This window comes from Eurosta solidaginis, chromosome 2 (genome assembly GCF_040869045.1).
Source record: "Eurosta solidaginis isolate ZX-2024a chromosome 2, ASM4086904v1, whole genome shotgun sequence".
Taxonomy (NCBI): domain Eukaryota; kingdom Metazoa; phylum Arthropoda; class Insecta; order Diptera; family Tephritidae; genus Eurosta; species Eurosta solidaginis.
This window is the reverse complement of record NC_090320.1, coordinates 232,674,466-232,691,214: the sequence shown is the minus strand read 5'-3', so window position 1 is coordinate 232,691,214 and position 16,749 is coordinate 232,674,466. Positions and strand designations below refer to the sequence as shown.

The 16,749-nt window shown below is 41.7% G+C and overlaps 2 protein-coding genes across 6 annotated transcripts in view; both read left to right on the top strand.

The window, feature by feature from the left end:
* Positions 1–2,304: 2,304 nt before the first annotated feature.
* Positions 2,305–16,749, top strand: part of jhamt (juvenile hormone acid methyltransferase) — a 144,347-nt gene continuing 129,902 nt past the window's right edge. For 4 of the 5 annotated variants that reach the window (XM_067767244.1, XM_067767245.1, XM_067767251.1 and 1 more), the window contains exon 1: positions 2,305–2,641. The gene's annotated coding sequence lies outside the window, so the exon portion shown is untranslated. The remainder of the gene's footprint in view (positions 2,642–16,749) is intronic. The other variant, XM_067767252.1, reaches the window with a different exon arrangement.
* On the top strand, positions 2,651–7,015 carry LOC137240675 (uncharacterized). Its single transcript, XM_067767253.1, has 4 exons — positions 2,651–4,965; positions 5,027–5,213; positions 5,744–5,921; positions 6,134–7,015. The coding sequence occupies exons 2-4, from the start codon at positions 5,170–5,172 to the stop codon at positions 6,581–6,583; spliced, it is 672 nt and encodes a 223-aa protein (XP_067623354.1). The 5' UTR covers positions 2,651–4,965; positions 5,027–5,169; the 3' UTR covers positions 6,584–7,015.

Sequence of the window (16,749 nt, the reverse complement as noted above, 5' to 3'; positions counted from 1 at the left end):
TTCGGGATCATCAAGAGACTTACCATTGAATTGTGGTTCGAAGAAAAGGTAATTCTATACGACTCATAACACTCTTAATACACGTCCAAAAATATCAGGAGGAGTGCTAAAATAAGCGATTTGAGTCGTTCGTGGGATCAAAATTAAATTTGTACAAAATCCCTTTGTACACAAAATTTGTTTCAGTGCACAACAACCACATAAAAACTGCCAAATTTACCTGCAAATATCTTCGGACAGAGATATCATTTTTCTTTTCCGCCTTCGGGATTTTTGCTGTCGAGATCAATACGCGTCTTTTGACACCTCTCCCGATATTTTTGGACGTGCACTAGCAGTTGACTCCTGTTGTTGTTGTTGTAGCAGTGCTTCGTCCCATCCAATAGGTGCGACCGATCACAAATCAATATCCTCTAACGGGAGTCCGGGAGGATGACAATTTGTGGGAGGGACGCAACAAATTAAATGGGGTTACAGTGAAATGACAGTCCTTGGTCGGGAAAAATCCCGAGTCGCTCAGGTACATAGAACTGACTGCCTTGGAAAGCGTTCTAGACTTTTACCGTAAAATTTCTGTTTACTTTGAAATCAGGTCATCTAAATTTGGGATGTTAACAAGGACTACACTTTACCAGGAAAAGAAGGTCCTGTGATTAAAATTGAAAATTAAAAGAAATAAATAAATTAAAGATATTGAAATTTACAATTCGAGATCCAGAAAAAAATTCCGAAATCGGGGGTTTTTCGTAAATTATATTAAACTTTAAAGATTTTGTTATATACACAAAAACAATGTGTAGAAAGGTTTTTGGGCGGATATAATTTCGAACGAACCCAGGGGAAGGGGGCTCGGGAGGCTCAAGCCCAAGCCAAGAATTAATACAGCCTTTGCGCGAAATTAGACAATCTGCTGATGATTTCTTCGGGCAAATCTTTTTTTCTGCATCGAAAACTGCTGAAGACTTTTTTGACGGTGAAATCCGTACTCCAAGAGTGGTATAGCGTCAAAGAAGTTAACCCGGTAACAACGTTGAGTGAAGCGTATTTCAGAATCGCAATATTCCTACCATGCATCGATTCATTACTTGAAAACTTACCGGAACGATTTTTAGAAAACGAAGGTATTCTACCGAGCTTCCAACTGCTTCTTCCAGGATTTGCTGATGTAAGTAAAGCAGATGAGCTTGACAACTTGGCGCCATTCTTCTAAGAACAAATATCATCAACAGCACTAAAGGCAGAATATAGGTTGTGGTGTGCGAAAATATCGTCGATTGGAAAAACACCCGAGGTTTTAAAACTACTGGAGTACTATGATGGAAACTATTTCCGTGTTATAAAAATTCTTCTCACTGCCTTGGAAACTTTGCCCGTGACAACGGCGAGCGTGGAAAGACCATTTTCTACCATCAAAAGAATCAAAACTTTACCTCGGAGTGTAATGGGTCCTGAAAGATTGAGTTCACTCGCTATGATCTCCATTCACTGGGATATTGCTGTTGATCCTGACCATGTCATAGACATTTTATCAAAAAACAAATCCAGAAGGCTACTTCTTTGATGAAAAGGGCTGGTTCAATTTGTCCATTATTTCTGTAAGCACTGAAAACTATTTTCGCTCAAACCTTAACTATGCAACTGTCAAACTATTATCGCTAGTTCAACTATGTAATTATTTCGATTCACCTTTTAATAGCTATTGGTATTTAAAAAATTAGCTTCGGTCAAGGATCGTTAAGTGTAATACGGGCCCTGGAACTGGATTCACTAACTGTGAGTTTTAAAGTGAACACTGAAAATTGAGTACACTTTAAAATTTTGATTCTGTAAAACAAAACCGTGAACAAGAAAACTTATTGATAGAAACTTCGTGATTTGTCTTGACAGCTAGTGTACACTATTGTGACATTCAAAATTCACAGCCACTGTTGCAGAATGACGTTTTGTTTTAATGGCATTTGTAGAAAATATTTTCTCATTGACCTGGCATTTTCTAATCAGCCACTGTGCCATTGTAAACCTTAAAAAGTAGCGCTATAAAAGCTGATCGCTCAAAATTAGCACACACACAAACCTCAGCATAGTACGAAAATCTTTTTGAAAATCCAAGTTAAATTTTTAAACACAAATAAACTGTGATAATTTTGGAATATATAGCATTAAGGACCCATTATTTTAAGTAATTAAGTTTATATTCAAGTATTTAATTATTTCTTTTTACATTTATCTTTAATTAGATGCAACTCTTATCTTCCTACTGTTTTTCATTCCACTCCATTCAACTGCCTTCTTTTACCGTCTTCTACTCTATCCGCAACATAACATCAATTTAAGCTGCCAAACTATATAGTAAACAATACACTTTGAAATCAGCGCTCATTCAGAAAAACAGTATGCACAATACCTTACATAATCGGTTTAGTTTTAAGTGTAAAATTTGTGTGCAAATGGGTTTTCAATCAAAGCAAAGAGGATAGAGAAGAATTATAATAAGAACCAGCAGTTTGCTACGAGCGGCCAGTAACCCGCTGGGAATCAACTAATTTATTCCGTTGTTTTCTATGTTTTCTATGAGGGGCATTTTTTAATTGTCTCGCATTTATCCATGCGGTGCAGACACCTTATGCAACTGTGATTTTTGGTAAGAGAATTAATTAGTTAATTAAATACAGTCGGAAAAATAAACATAAATACCCCACGAAAATGTATAGAAGGCATATCATGCACATCTCGCCCAAAAACAAAAAAAAAAAAAAAAAACTAGTGACTACCCCATAGAAAACAGCGAGCAAATGGCTACGAGTAAAGGGCCAATTAAACTTCCTTAACCCTAACCCCATAGTCGTAACCATGCACATATCCATAATCATCTCCAATGGTGCCTTAACCTAAAAATGTTCATAAAAATGAAGAAAACGCAAAAAATTACAAACATATTCCACATAAAATAAGTCTCTTAGTCATAACGTATCCAAAACAATGAATAAAATCTACAAAAAGTTATTAAATTCACCAACTCAAATATTTTTAGGTTATGGATATGGCGAGAAACCAAAAACCAATTTGTTGGCTATGGTATGGTTATGGCCCCTACAAGAATACTGAATCATCTGATTGTTAGCAATGTCAACCTAACTATCAGCGCCTCATACAAACTTTCTATTACAAACTTAAGGGGACTTGCGAAAATGTGATGTAAACAATGTGAGTTTTTGTCTCATTCTTATACACCAACATGGCCTACTGATTAAGTATATGGCCGTACTGCTCACTCTCATTCCTTTTCCTGGATCAGTGCTGAGACTCTAACTATCAAAAGTGTCATAAATGATAGTTTACTGTAGATATCAGGTTTGACTGTTATACTATCATAAATGACCATTGTTATATTCCGCCAAAAATTAAACAATGCTTTTTGCTTTTTATTTACTTTATTTCCTTACGTTTTTAATTTTGTACGTGATAAAAGCATACGTGTTTCTTATTTGTTTAAAATAAATAGTTTTATAAGAATTCGAGTTCAGAATGTTCAATTTAAATTCAGAAAATAACAAAACAGAAGAGCGCTTTCCTCATGCGGAAACACATTTAAAAATGAATCACCACTAACCACTATTATTTTTGGCGTATAAATTTTTTGAGTGCGCCCATACATTCCGACAGCTTTTGGTATTTTTTAATATTATTTTCGATTTTTTTTCTTTTAGCATGGAGCTTTGAAATGGTCTCTTTTTCATTTTTTAAACTTATTTTTTATATGGTTTTCGTCGGTTGAAACTGGCGGAATTTAAAAAATAGCAAAACAACCGTGATAATCATTTGATTGTCATATGACAGTCAGTAGTGACAACATGATTAAATCGGATAAACTGTTCTCGCATACATAAAATTCCGTTAAGAATTATGTATCTGTCTCACATGCGTAATGGTATATGCTGTATGTTCTTTTGTTCTGTACCAGGTGTCCGAAGCTTTCCCAGTTTGAGTCCTTTTTCATGATTATAGGCTGTCGTTGGGAACATGCGTGAGCGAACAAAGGAACATACTTAAATTTGAGTATCAATGTTTACGTCATCGCAGGATCAACATTGTGAATTACAAGTGTGAGTGTATTAGTAAAACTATCAGCGTTTCTTGTAGGGGCGTTAGCGTTATAGTATGGCACCATTAATCAATTACATTGATTTCCCCAAGGTAGGTTCGATCAGTTGTTTTACCTGGTTATGGTTTTATGGTTATAAGTCACCATTAATTGGCCATTAACGAGTGACGTCTCTTATTATAATTCATCCTCTTTGATCAAAGTACACTTTTCAGTTTCACCTAAATCGGATCGCTCGCTTCCATTATTCAGGCAGCACTTTCCGCTCATTGTTTTGTACTAAATTTCATGCAAGGTGAATGTCTTCACTATTTGCTTACAGTAGCGTCCGGATAAAATTTCTTTCTACAGTATCGGGACAATTATTACACATATAAATTTAATATGATAAACTTGAAGAATTGGCCAAAGCCGTATGCTTGGTTTTAATTAGGTTAAAATTACTGACATCAAAAACTGCTTCAACCTGACCCGCTTGTCAGTTGGGGTCAAGAGCGTTTCCATTAAGTCACATAACTGACTCGAAGTCGATGCAGCAAACCAATTTATTTTACAACCCTTTTCACTAAGTCCCATTGTTTCACATGCTGTGGTAGTATAAATTGCTAAGACGCCAGTTTTCAAATGAAAAAAAATTGCCAACAAGTTTGCAAATGAAGTTTTACGGCCCTATGCTGCGCGTAACCGGTAAAATTGTTATCGGCAAACAAAATTACCAAAAGTCGTAACCCCCAAATGTAACCGCGACTCTGAGCAGATGGTAACGCTGTCATGACGAAGAAACTCACTAGTGTGCATGGTCGAATTAAAAAACATATGTTTTTGCAATCAAAAGAAGAAAAAAGGAAAATGGAAATCAACAAGTAAGTAAATTTTGGTAAATATTTTGTTAAATTCATCACTAGTTGTTTATTTTAATTATAGAAAATATGCACGCACCACCCCGTCCCAGTTGCGATTATATGTGGCGTATTGTAGGGATCATCCCGAGCTCCTGCAGGTTAAAAACTGTCCCACATCGCCAAATCATATTCAAAGGATGTGGGAGGAGCTCACATGTAAATTGAATGCGATGGTGGGGCCATCAAGAACATGTGATACTTGGAGAGAGGTAAGCAAATTGATTTTTATATAAATAAGAGTTTTGTGTGCCAAAAATTTAAGGGCGAATTAATGGTGACATAACCATAAAGCCATAACCAGGTAAAACAGCTGATCGAACCTACCTTGAGGAAATCAATGTATGCGAGTTAGCGTTATGGTATGGCACCATTAATCGATTACATTGATTTCCATAAGGTAGGTTCGATCAGCTGTTTTATCTGGTTATGGCTTTATGGTTATAAGTCACCATTAATTCGCCCTTTACTCCGGCTACAGCGTGATTGTGCATTCAAACACGTAGCCGGAGTAATGCAATCTGCAGGATTTCTGTGTCAAGTACACATTTTAATGTCCAATAACATAGAAGAGCGCACCTGTGTAATTAAATACTAAAATTCTTATTTATAAGTTATTAGTTGTTGAAAGCATGCATGAGCGCCACAAACAACAGAATAATACCATACATAACTACATATTACTATATTATTATTGGAAAGAGGTTAAGAACTGATTGTTTATCTTTATTTATAATTTCAGAGTTTGCGAAACTGGCGAAAACAGTTGCGTTCCCGGGCCCGAAACTTTTCTGCCGAGGAGAAAGGCAGGTGGTGGACAAAATCCTGGGGCAGAGCTAACTGACTTCGAGCAGAAAGCGTTAGAGGTGTTTGGGATTGCTGCTGTGGAGGGCCACTCAACCTCACGGCTCGGCTTCCAGGTAAATATATTTGTAATAAACTTGTGTAATACAATAATAACCGCTGGTAGTGTATGTGTGAAATTGTTATGCCCATGTACATGCATTTCTTGCATTTTTATGTAAGAATGGAAATATGTTTACATATACTTAAAATATACTACCGATATTGTAGTATTACATTTTTATATTATAAAAAAATGGTTGACGATAATACTTTTATTTATTAATAGAACGCCAACAATGCCGAAAATGTTCCTCCAATGCCAGAAGAATTACCAGTGGAAATTCCACTACCTGCTTTTCCGGAAGATCCGAACGGGTTTGCCTCGTTTTGCTTAGTGGTAAGTGAATCGCCCATTCGAACTTCCTCACGTCCTGTTACTCCCAATACCGTGCCACGCAATCCTGCTGCGAGCAATTCTGCGGCGCCGTGTGCTGATACGGCCAGACAAGTTTTGTTGCCAACGTCACGCAACAAAAGAAGGGGCGCTAGGGATGAAATTTTAGAATTGGTGCAACAGGACATGAGGAACAGACGTCATGAACAGTCAAGACTGGCTGAATCCCTAGGCAATTTGGTAAATGGGTCGATGTCGTTGGCTGCGGCAATTCAGGAGATGGTGGCATTGCAAAGACAACACCGGGACTACGTACGTATGATGTCAACCAGTATGCTTTAAGTTTAGCTTAAGAACATTGAATTCCTTTTTTTAAGTATTAACTAATTTAAGAAATTAAAAAAAGACTGAAATAATTTTAATTTGTTTTATATTATTGAATTTTTATTTAATTTACACGAATTTCTTTTAATTTTAAATATATCAATATAGTGCAGTAATTTTTGCTTTTTAAAGAACCAATATGAAATGTGATAAAATTATTGAGAAACTTAAAAACAAACTATTCTGTACTTTTTGCTGTTTTATTTACTTTATAAACAAATGTATATTAGTTTTTAAGCAAGCAATATGGAATGTGATAAAACTCATTACTATGAAACCAAATTATCAGAGAAGATACTCAGTGCTATTTTTTTGTTATTGACTTATTTAGAAATATAAACCCACAAATAAGAAACCTGCAAGTCAATCATATAATTAATAAAGACTTTTGAAAATTTTAAATTTTGTCTACATTTTTATTCATTCTTCAGTATTTGTTTGTGTTGTGTTTAAATATATTATCCTATTCGAGGCACAGTCAGGCTATATGGTTGATTAACTGCTGTCGAATCCTTTCGCCTTGGTGGTGAAGATAGGTGTTGGTGGCATTTTCTGGTGCAGTCGTTTCCTCGTCTGGCTCCACTTCTTCAATTTCCACTTCGTCACTCGGAAAATGTTTTCTTACAACATTGTGAAGAACAAAGCAGGCGTTTACAATTATAGTTACTCTTTCGGGACTATAATTTAAAGTGCGATGTTGTGCCAAGCATCGAAAACGTGACTTAACCACTCCAAATCCTCTTTCAATAACATTTCTTGCCTTACAATGCACTTTATTGAATTTTTGTTCCCGAGGATTTGCGGGCTGAGCTAAGGGTGTGATAAGTCAAGGCTCTAGGGGGTAACCCTGATCACCTAGTAGTAAGCTTCCTCTCTGCCCGCTTATAAACGCACGCACGTTTGATGTTGTCCATATACCTGAGTCGTGACATGACCCAGGAAAGTTGCATCAATTGCCAGAAATTTTAAGTTGTCGTCGCAAACAGCTTCAACATTGACGCTGTAGTATCCCTTGCGATTTATGTAGAGGCTACACGGTCTGGCCGGAAAAGTTCTTGGTGGACAAATGAGCGCCACATGTGTGCAATCGATTGCACCGATAACACCTTTCAAACCAAACTTTGCGTAGAAATGTATGTAATGTATTTGATGCATTGTGATGTATCGTGATGCAGAAGATTGGCTGAGCGCAGCATATACATATATTATTAGCAACACATTTTTGATACGATCCATGTGCTAAAAATGTGAGACAACAAAAAAATCGTACTCCAAAGGGCAGAGAAGTAGGTTGGTCATCCTTTGGCCACAACTCTTCTATAAGTATTTTACAGGCTTCTTTCGGTAAACGGAGATGCTCTTTGAAGGTACTACAAGGAAGGTTCAATGGATCACTACTGTCTCGAAGACTCTTTAAGTTATGTCTCTGTTCCAAAATTTCATCATATTCTTCATCTTCAGCAAGCAGCAATAATAGTAAATTGGATATTTTTATTATATTAAACTAATTATTGGCGTTTGAAACGTTTTGGGTAATTTTTACTTTTCGTTGTCTTTGTTTATTTGTTTTTAAAATGCTCGATTTAATTTTCCCTTTCGCTTTATTTATTTTACAGAGTAAACATCAGCTGTTTTATGTGGTTACGTCGATGTTACCACCTGTTTTAGTGGTTACGTTGTTATCCGGCAACTTTTGCCTTCAGAATACCAAAAAGGTGTAAAAGTTGTGAGAAGATTTCGTAACCGGTAACAATGAACTTGTTACCACTGTAGAATAGGACAGTTAATGGTAAATTTGCCATACTGTTGGGCTATTGCCGTTTTCACTTATTGGTCCATTTAAGACCAATTTTTCAGTGGGAATTTAAATTCCAGTTAAGGTTGACTACAGCTTAACCATGCCACTTCGGTCGCTTAAACTGAGATCAGCAGCCGAATTTTCTGTAAAGTGCCTAGGATAAAACCTAATTAGCTTTATTGCGAGTTTAAACTCGCACTGGAAAACCAGACCTTGTTGTCACTTTGTATTCAAATTCATATGGCCAAGTCCGTAGTGTTACCAGAAGTATATTTTAACGACCAAACTGAAAAACCCTATCGAAAACCAGGACCTATGTTATAAAATAACTCCGTCCTCTTGGCAAATACTAGAAGCTTCCTAGGACTTAAGCCACTTGCTGCTTCTAGATCTGACAGCTGTATCACTCCTAATAGCTGGAGTATTAGCCTGGCAAGCGCAGGGCACGAGCACAGAACGTGCTCGATCGTTTACTCCTCCAGCCCGCACTTCCTACATCTGCTATCACTGACCAAGCCTAATTTAAAGGCATGTGACGCCAGAAGGCAGTGTGCAGTCAGAATACACGTCATGAGTTTACAGTCCTCTCTTTTTGTTAGTCTAAGGTTGTAAGACCTACACATAATCTTCGGCACTTTACAGCCCCGCGCCTTTCCTTCTTGGTCGATCATGTGCACCTCTCGCCTTCGCTTAATCTGGCCCAGTCTAATTGGGACGTCTACGGAACAATCTTAAAGGGATGCGCCCCTTTTAGCTAGTTCATCCGCTTTTTCATTCCCATCTATTCCCATATGCCCTGGGACCGAATATAGATGTATGCTTCTCCCTGTCCCGATTCTTTCCAGAGACTGCCTACACTCTAGCACACTTTTAGATGCTGTGCTTTACGAGATTATTGCCTTAATTGCTGCTTGGCTGTCAATATAAAAGTTAACACGGCTGCAGTTTAAGCTATTCTCCTCCAGTCTTTGTACTGCTTTAGTTACGGCTAATACTTTCGCTTGGCAAACTCAAAAGAGATCTGGCAGCTTGTGGAATCCGTTTATTTCCGCATCAGCACGTCATACCACAGACCCTACTCCTTCCACTATTTTGGAACCATCTGTGTACACACTAGAGGTTTACGCCGATCACTTTATCGGCGACGGCGGCGTGAGCGGTATGAGGTAGGTTGTTTTTGTGTGGCTTTTCACCAAACAAGAGCTCCATAGTGTAGAATAGGGTTTACAAGCGCTGTAAATACCCAAAGGGAAAGACAGGGCTATAAACTCCACATACACCCCAGTATTATTTCACATGCATAAAGTGCTGTCGAGGTCTTCTTCACCCTCTCGTCCACGTTGAGCTTCCACGACATCTTACTGTCTAGGATGATTCCTAGATATTTTGTGCAAGGTTTCTCCTGTGGTGTCACCCCTCCTAACTTAAGCCTGGTCCAATTTGGGACCATGTACCTCTTTGTAAACAAGATCATATCCGTCTTCTCCGCATTGGCTGTCAATCCGACATTAGATGCCCAGGTATGAACATATCCCGAAGCGCCCGATCCATCAAAGAGCTAATCGTTGGAGGGCACTTTCCAATTTTGAAAATTGCGACGTTATCTGCGCAAGCCGTAAGCTTTACGGGTCCCTCATTGAATCGCCTGAGCAGTTGGTTAATGACCAGCGTCCACAGCAGGGGTGATAGCACCCCTACCTGCGGCGTGCCCCTGTTCGTGGCCTCATACAATCCTCATTGTGAGGTAACCTTCCCGCAATTTAACATGCAGCCGAACTAATTAAGACAATCCATGATCTCCCATTTAGAAACATTGTTGAAATCCCCGGCAATGTCTAAGAAGACTCATAGAGTATATTCCTTATATTCCAGGGCTTTCTCTATACTTATTACCACCCTATGCAATGCGGTGTCTACCGATTTGCATTTGGCGTCCGCATGTTGTGTTGTGGAGAGCAGATTTTCATCCACCTTGCACTTTATGTACACATCTATCAGCTTCTCAAACTATAGTAGGCACCTTGGCGTTGGTGTGAGGGCTTAGCCGAACTCCATAGCGCCCGGCTATAGGGCTGAGCGGTTTGGGGCACGCATCTACGCCGTTTCGCTTCATAGGAGGGCGGCGGGATGTCGGTGACCAAGAACTGCCAACCCTCTAATCCACGGTGTTATGCGGACCGTGCCTATTGGACGATTTGTAGCCAGGGAATATACTCGGCTGTATTTGAACGGAGCCTTCCCATTACCGTGCCGCCACGGGAAATAATGATGGCCTTACCACTCCCCCAGCGGGTTAGGGGGTCAGAATATACCCCTGGCAGGTATGCCTGTCGTAAGAGACGACTAAAGAACCAGATTCAAGGGGCTGTGTAGCGCAACCCTTCAGGCTGCCAGCGCAATATATAGCTTCTCCAAACCCAATTGTCAACCTCACCTATTCGCGGCGAACCCAGTTTCACTAACAGACGAGGCTCTGGCGACCCCGAGCTCCTCATGAACTTGGGGATGGGGAGGGAGGGATGACCTGAAGGTTTAATGTGGCCACATAAATCTTTCCCGAGATGGTCGGGCTAGCACCTTAATGGTGCTGTGTTACCGGAGCGTACCGGATCTGTATCCGGCAAAAGACCATCACATCGATAACACTCCTCAAAGCCTTGGGGGGGGGGGGGGGGGGGGGGGGCAACTTTATCGCTACAACAACAACAAAAACATGGCCTTGCCACAGCAAGGGGCGCTGGTGGGCAGGTGGTCGTACGACCAAGATGAACTCAAAAACTTTAAGAGAATGTAAGGATGCGAAATAAAAGGCGACGGGGTCGCAAGCCGGGGAAGAGGAAATCGCTATCAGCGATGACTCGTCAGTGCGCGCGGTAAAGGAGCGGCATACTAGCCCGGACAAAGAATTAATGTTAGAACGGAAACAAAGAGATAGGGAGCTTAAGAGAACCCTCTCAAAATATTGGGCTGCATTAAGAATTATGCAGCGCTAGGGCCCAGTGGATCACCCATCCAACGAAGAGAGCAATCGCTTGGCATAGGCCCGTGAGTCGGTGGAAGAATGTCGAAGACAATTCACAGACGAAAGCTTTGCTGCGAACAACCCTCAATTTTGCAACCGCATCGAAGAGGAAAAAGCCCCTGGAGGCAAGAGGCAGCGATCGGCTGAACCTGACGAGCTTTTAAGAGGCAGAAGGGGGAGGGTAAACGCCCCAGTCCAAGAGCCAGGAGGCGAATTAGCCGGAACGCCAGGAACCAACCCTCAAAATCTGCAAAGGGGATCAAAGAGGGAAATATAAGTACTTTAAAGCGATGTACCTCAAAAGCTGTAATACAGGAGGAAGAAGGAAATAATGGCTTGAGAAGCAAAGACACAAGTGTTAATAAGCTAAAGGGAGATAACAATCAGACTAAGACTATACTAAAGGGAGCTAACGCTGAGACTCCGGTTTTAACCGAGAAGAAGATGAGTGAAGTTGCGAAGCAGTCCCTGACTGTGGCACTAATAGATTTCAGCGTCCCCAATGAGCAAATGTCAGCCAAAAAGTCCGTAGAAGGGAAACTGATTAGTATTATGATCAAAATAATGCATGATGAACCAAACAGACCGCTACCAGCCCTCGAAACAGCTGGATGGCGCAACGGGGTTAAACTGATGACCTGCACCAATAAGACGGCTTTAGAATGGCTGCAGTGAGTTGTCCCAGACCTTCAAAAACAAAAAGGCGCAAGGTTAAAGGTGGTGCATAGGGCACTTATCCCCACGATACCAAAGGCCAAGGTTTGGATCCCCCGAGTGGTGAAGGCGGAATACACGCTTAGCATACTGCAGCGGCAACATATCAATACGGGATTGGAGGGTACTCCAGGAATCGGAGGATCTGTTGCACTCAAAGCTTGGGAAAATGTCCTGGGGCGCAGGTAGTATATTTATACGCCTTAAAGAGAGGAGTCCTCAGGACAATAACCCCAATACGCTTAAAGCAGGGGAGGTGGAAACGGACCTCCATAACCTGAAAGTAGCGGCAAATGATGGGGGCAAAGGCGCAGTGGCAGACTTGCACGACCAAATCAACGGTGCTGAAAACCTTAAGAAAAACCAAAACATGCTAAAAGCAGGACAGGTGGATAAAGCTACGAGGGCCTGGAAGTAGCAGAAAAAGACAAGGGTATAAGCGTAGAGGCGAAGGTATTGGAAGTGGAAAAACAGTTCAATGATGCTGCGAGTCGAACAAAGACGCTTCGATCAGGGGAGGGAGAAACGGACCTCCAGATTCAGAAAACAGCTGAAAAATGCATTGCGTTAGCGCAGTGGCTGATAATTTGGAGGGAGACAAACAACTCAATGGCGCTGTGAGTCTTACAGATAAACCTCCACCACAGTAAAGTGGCATCGAGCGAGCTCCTCCTCACTCTTGAGGAAGGTTCGTTTGATGTGGTGCTGATACAGAAGCCATGGCTTTCATCTGGAGGAAAGGTTTCTGGACTCAGCACTCGCGGATTCTGCAGCTTAACATGGAGCCGATCTAATTTGCTAAAGCTGGATTTCGAGACATTGTTAAAAGCTCCGGCCATTTCCAGAAAAACACCTAGGGCATATTAAGGGCATTCCAAGGCCTTCTCTATGTTCATAACCGCCCTATGCAATGCAGTATTGACTGGCTTGCCTTTGGTGTAAGCATGTTGTGCTGAAGATTCGTCGTTCATTTTTGATTTTATAAATACATCTTTGAATCTCTCTAGGGTTTTGAGTAGAAAAAATATCAAACTAATAGGCCTGTAGTCTTTCGGGTGCAGATGACTGGCTTTTCCCGCTTTCCGTATGAAGACTACTCGGGCCGTTCTCCAAGATTGCGGGATGTGGTTCAGTTGTATGCCGCCCTCAAAGATTATTCTTAGCCATTCTATAATTGTTCCACCGGCCATCTGCAGAATAGCACGGAATATCCCCTCTGGGCCCGGCGATTTGAACATAGCAAACGTTTTTATTGCCCATTCAATTTTGGTCTTTGTCACCAATCCTGGTACCTCTAGATCCGTATTATGACTGTAGACGTGGTTACATAACTCTTGCGCATCGTCTCCTGATGGGAAGTGTGTGTTAAGTAGCGCTTCAGGGGACTCTTCACAACTGTGTGACCATTCCCCGTCGTCCTTTTTTATCAGTCCCTGAACTGCATCTCCTTTAGATAGCCCTTTCCTCAGTCTCGGGGTTTCGCTGGAGCATTCTATGTCGGCACAGAAATTCTTCCATGAAACCCGCGTTGACCTGTTGATTTCACGTTTATAGATCCTCAACAGATCTCTTTATCAGTCCCAGCACTCCTCGCTTTCCGCAACTTTTACCAGCTTAAAAATCTTTTTTACCTCCCTCTAAGAAAACTCAGCTCCTTACTGCACCATGGTGGCTTTTGCTTCCCCTAGAATCTTCTCAGATGACAAGCTCTGTTGTACGCAGTTGTCAGGGCCTTTGATAAGAAGTTGTTGCACTCCTCCAACTCCTCTACGGTGGCAAACTCTTTAGGCTGCCCCAGTCTTCCTGATACATCTTTCTGAAATTTGTGAAGCGCATTCGCATCCATGCCTATGACAAGCCGTGTTCTACACCCTTCTTGATCCACCAGCCTTTTGAACTCCTCTGGTGGGGCTTCCACGTCATGGGCCATGTAGCAGGATGCTAGGATAAGGGAATGTTCTTTCTTTCCCTCTATTGCGACTACTGCTAGGTCTTCGGTGCTGAAGTTAGGCAGAATGCACGAGTATAGGTGTTTCCTTACCATGAATGCAGCTCTAACCCTGCTTTCCGTCTTTGCGTAATAAACGCTGAATCCGCGAGCGCTGAGTCCAGAAAGCTTTCCTCCAGATGAAAGCCATGGCTTCTGTATCAGCGCCACATCAAACGAACGCTCCTCAAGAGTGAGGAGCCACTTTACTGTGTTGGATGTTTATCTGTGAGACTCGCGGCGCCATTGAGTTGTTTGCCTCCCTCCAAATTATCCGCCACTGCGTTCACGCAATGCATTTTTCAGCTGTTTTCTGAATCTTGAGGTCCGTTTCTCCCTCCCCTGCTCGAAGCGTCTTTGTTAGACTCGCAGCATCATTGAACTGTTTGTCCACTTCCAATACATCCGTGTCTACGCTTATACCCTTGTCTTTTTCTGCTACTTCCAGGCCCTCGTGGCTTTATCCACCTGTCCTGCTTTTAGCATGTTTTGGTTTTTCTTAAGGTTTTCAGCACCATTGATTTGCTCGTGCACCTCTGCCACTGCGCCTTTGCCCCCATCATTTGCCGCTACTTTCAGGTTATGGAGGTCCTTTTCCACCTCCACCGCTATAAGCGTATCGGGGGATCCAAACCTTGGCCTTTGGTATCGTTGGGATAAATGTCCTGTACACCACCTTCAACCTGCGCCTTTTGTTTTTGAAGGTCTGGAACAACTCTCTGCAGCCATCCTAAAGTCGTCTTATTGCGCCATCCAGCTGTTTCGAGGGCTGGTAGCGATCTGTTTGGTTCATCATGCATCATTTTGATCATAATACTAATCACCTCCCCTTCTACGGACTTTTCGGTTGACATCTGCCCATTGGGGACTCTGCAATTTATTAGTGCCACAGTCAGGGACTGCTTCGAAACTTCACTCATCTTCTTCTCGGTGAAAACCGGAGTCTCAGCGTTAGCTCCCTTTAGTATCGTCTAAGTCTGATTGTTATCTCCCTTTAGCTTATTAACACTTGTGTCTTTGCTTCTCAAGCCATTATTGCCTTCCTCTTCCTGTATTACAGCTTTTGAGGTACATGGCTTTAAAGTACTTATATTTTCCTCTTGTATCCGCTTTGCAGATTTTGAGGTTTGGTTCCTGGCGTTCCGGCTAATTCGCCTTCTGGTTCATGGACTGGGGCGTTTACCCTCCCCCTTCTGCCTCTTAAAAGCAGGCTCGTCAGGTTCAGCCGATCGCTGCCTCTTGCCTCCAGGGGCCTTTTTCCTCTTCGATGCGGTTGCAAAATTGAGGGTTGTTCGCAGCAAAGCTTTCGTCTGTGAATTGTCTTCGACATTCTTCCACTGACTCACGGGCCTATGCCAAGCGATCGCTCTCATCGTTGGTTGAGTGATCCACTGGGCCCTAGCGCTGCATAATTCTTAATGCAGCCCAATATTTTGAGAGGGTTCTCTTAAGCTCCCTATCTCTTTGTTCCCGTTCTAACATTAATTCTTTGTCCGGGCTAGAATGCCGCTCCTTTACCGCGCGCACTGACTGCACACTATCTTCGATATGCGCAAGAAGTAGAAATGTCATATCAGCTAAAGAAAGTAAAAATTAGCTAATAAACTTCCACCATCTGTATGGTTTTGCCATAATGAAACTCTTTAGCTAGTTGAAGAGTTTTTTTCAAGCTCGCTTGCAAAAAAAACCAACTATTGTTGCTAGTGTTGATGCTGGTTCCCAAATAAACGATGTCTTTTACTATTTCGAAATTATGGCTGCTAACAGTAGCGTGGTTGCCAAAGCGCATATGCGCTAACTCTTTGCTCGATGATAGCAGGTAATTCGTCTTGTCCTCATTCACCACCAAACCCATCTTTACCGCTTCTTTTTTCAGTTTGGAGTAAGCAGAACTAACGGCGCGGGTGTTTATGCCGATGATATCAATGTCATCAGCATGCGCCAGTAATTGCACGCTTTTATAGAATATTATTCCACAGCGGTTAAGTTCTGCTGCTAGTAAAATTTTCTCCAGCATCAAATTAAAGAAATCGCACGATAGGGGGTCACCCTGTCTGAAACCTCGTTTAGTTTCGAACGGCTCAGAGGGGTCGTTCCCAATTCTGACTGAGCTGATCGAGTTGCTCAACGTCATTTTGCACAGCAGTATAAGTTTTGCGGGGAAACCAAATTCAGACATAGCGGCATATAGGCAGCTGCTTTTCGTGCTGTCGAAGGCGGCTTTAAAACCGACGAAGAGGTGATGTGTGTCGATTCTTTTTTCGCGAGTTTTTTCCAAGATTTGGTGCATTGTGAAAATCTGGTTGATGGTAGATTTACCAGGTCTGAAACCTCACTTATAAGGTCCAATCAGTTGATTCACGGTGGGCTTCCATCTTTCGCACAATATACTCGACAGGACCTTATATGCGATATTAAGAAGGCTGATTCCGCGATAGTTGGTGCAGTTTGCAGTATCCCCCTTCTTCTGGACTGGGCACAGAACACTTAGATTCCAATCGTCGGGCATGCACTCGTCCGCCCATATTTTGCGAAGAAGCTGATGCATGCGCCTTACCAACTCCTCGCCGCCGCAGGCAATCTATCCGCAGGCAATCTATCAG

Excerpts from the sequence above, each read along its gene's own strand:
- LOC137240675 (XM_067767253.1), top strand. The coding sequence starts at position 5,170 with ATGCGATGGTGGGGCCATCAAGAACATGTGATACTTGGAGAGAG. Across the intron at positions 5,214-5,743 it reads CATGTGATACTTGGAGAGAG|AGTTTGCGAAACTGGCGAAA; the intron begins GTAAGCAAATTG and ends TTATAATTTCAG. Across the intron at positions 5,922-6,133 it reads CCTCACGGCTCGGCTTCCAG|AACGCCAACAATGCCGAAAA; the intron begins GTAAATATATTT and ends ATTTATTAATAG.